Consider the following 2,244-nt stretch of genomic DNA (forward strand, 5'->3'; position numbering starts at 1 on the left):
GGGGGGGAGGGGGATGAAACCTCTCAGCAGGACTTCTACAAGCATTTGGGAAAGGCACTCACAGCTGGAATTGCACCTGTTTAGCCCTGGCTGTTTGTGCTAACCTGCCTTTTGCCTAAATGTAACCACAATTCACTGGAGGCATGGCTCGGTGGTAGAGCCAGAATCTAGCAAGGGCGAGGCCCTGGGTTCGAACCCCAGCACCTTCCCCCTCAAAAAAAGTTAAAATCAACCTCCGAAGAAAAGACCACAGACTGGCCCAGCGGCTGGGGGGTGGGAGGTGCTGGCCGGGAGCGTCAGGAGGCGGCACCCAGCAGGCTCCACGCGCGGCAGCCACACCACACGCGTCCTGTGCTCTCTCAGCCTCTGAAGCAGACCTGCGAGTACTGCACGGAGCAGCGCATCCCCTTCCCCAGATACCAGTTCCAGGAAGGCGACGACAAACACTTAGAGGAGTGCTACGTGCTGGAGCAGCCTCAGGACCCCACGGCCCCCATCGTGGCTTTCTTCCCACTTGTCAACGACACCTTCCAAAAGTACAAAGCACCAGGTGAGCTGCTAGGCCCAGAGCTTGCCCAGGGCCTGAGAGCTCTTGTCTCTAGACTCAGGGAAACCTTCTAACCCTCCCCTCCTCCCCCCACCTCCTTCCTCGGCACTGCACTGCCGAGGATTAGAACTCAAGGCTCCATGCTTGCTAAGGCGGATGCTCTACCTCTTGTGCTGTGCCTTTATTTTTCAGGCTGGGACTTACTGATTTTTGCCCAGGCTTGCCTAGATCTCCCACGCGCGAGCCTCCAGCCTCGGCAGGGTTACAGCGCATGTCACCACGCCCCGCATTTATTGGTTGGGAAAAAATTCCCACTTTTTCCTTGAGTTGGCCTCCAACTGAGATCCTCCTGTTCTTTGACTCCTAAGTTGCTGGGGCAGTAGGCATAAGCCACTGCACTCCGCCACATTTACTGACATTCAACTGTATGTCCAGCACTGTGGGATGCTAGGGAAATCCTACACCCTGTCCTGCTCCGAGGAGCCCAGAGGTGCGCAGGAGCCTCTGTGAGTGTGCATTCGCACGCGCACTTCCTTTCCTTTCTTGTCTTTATTTTATTTTTTTAGACAGAAACTTGCTATATAGCCCAGGCTAGTCTGGAACTTTCCATCCTCCATGCCTCAGCCTCCTGAGGGCTGGGATTACAGGCATGTGCCACCACACACGGCAAGTGTTCACGCAGTTGGGGGGGCCAGAGAAGCAAATGTTCACAGTTTTCATGTACTAAGGGCTGACAGCAACTCTCCTGCTGCCGTAGGCGTGGAGCGGAGTCCTGAGGAGCTGGAGCTGGGCCAACTGAACATCTATGGCCCCAAATCTCCATATGCCACCAAGGAGCTGACCTACACCGAGGCTGCCTTTGACAAGCTGGTGAAACTCTCGGAATACAACATCCTGAATAACAAAGACAAGCTCCTTCAGGCCCTCCGGATGGCGGTGGAGAGGAAGAAGTGCCCGAGGAACCCATGTGCGCCCTAGGCTCCAGGAAGGCCTGTCTCTCCAGTGGTGCCGTCTTGTGGGGTCGGCCAGGGTACAGATTTCAAAGGGGAGTGAGACTAAGGGGAGTAAGGCCTGTCGGGGGGTTCATATCACCGCAGGGAGGGGTCCCATGGCCCCAGGCTCCAGCCGTAGCTCCAATGCAGCCAGCAAAATGTGGACTGCGAAAGAGACCTCAGACTCAGAGCCTGAGGTGGAGGTCCCCCAGCTCTCCCCTGAGCGCCCCCCTCCTCCCACACCAGCCCAGGGGAGTACACGGGAAGACTGAGGAGCACTTAGATTACTTAAAGTAATGTGTTCTTAGGCTCAGATCTCAGCGCCCAGCATCGGGAAAGCACTAGGCAACATCAGACCTGCAACTCTGGCTCACAGATTCAGGGGCTGGGGTGCAGGGAGGTGACCTGGTGACGGGTAGGGTAGGGTGGGGTGGGATGTCACTGAGAAACTCAATGCAGCAGCACCTCTCAGTGGGCTCGCACTATGAGTTCTTTCCTTCCTTCCTTCCTTCCTTCTTTCTTTCTTTCTTTCTTTTTGTCTCTCTCTCTCTCTTTCTTTCTTTTGTCAGTCATGGGGTTTGAACTCTAGGCCTGGGCTCTCTGTCTCTGAGCTCTTCAGTTTAAGGCTAGTACTCTATCACTTGAGCCACCGCACCATTTCTGGTTTTCTGGTGGTTTATTGGAGATAAGAGTCTCACGGACTTT

At 55.3% G+C, this 2,244-nt stretch overlaps 1 protein-coding gene across 1 annotated transcript in view; it reads left to right on the forward strand.

Annotated features, from left to right (window-relative positions):
- Pla2g4e (phospholipase A2, group IVE) overlaps positions 1–1,525 on the forward strand; it is a 56,257-nt gene extending 54,732 nt beyond the window's left edge. Inside the window, exons 19-20 of the mRNA XM_013009988.1 lie at positions 364–550; positions 1,305–1,525. Of these exons, the coding sequence (XP_012865442.1) occupies positions 364–550; positions 1,305–1,525 (408 nt within the window). The remainder of the gene's footprint in view (positions 1–363; positions 551–1,304) is intronic.
- Positions 1,526–2,244: the final 719 nt, after the last annotated feature.

The sequence above is a fragment of the Dipodomys ordii genome, unplaced genomic scaffold (genome assembly GCF_000151885.1).
Source record: "Dipodomys ordii isolate 6190 unplaced genomic scaffold, Dord_2.0 Scaffold11, whole genome shotgun sequence".
NCBI lineage: Eukaryota > Metazoa > Chordata > Mammalia > Rodentia > Heteromyidae > Dipodomys > Dipodomys ordii.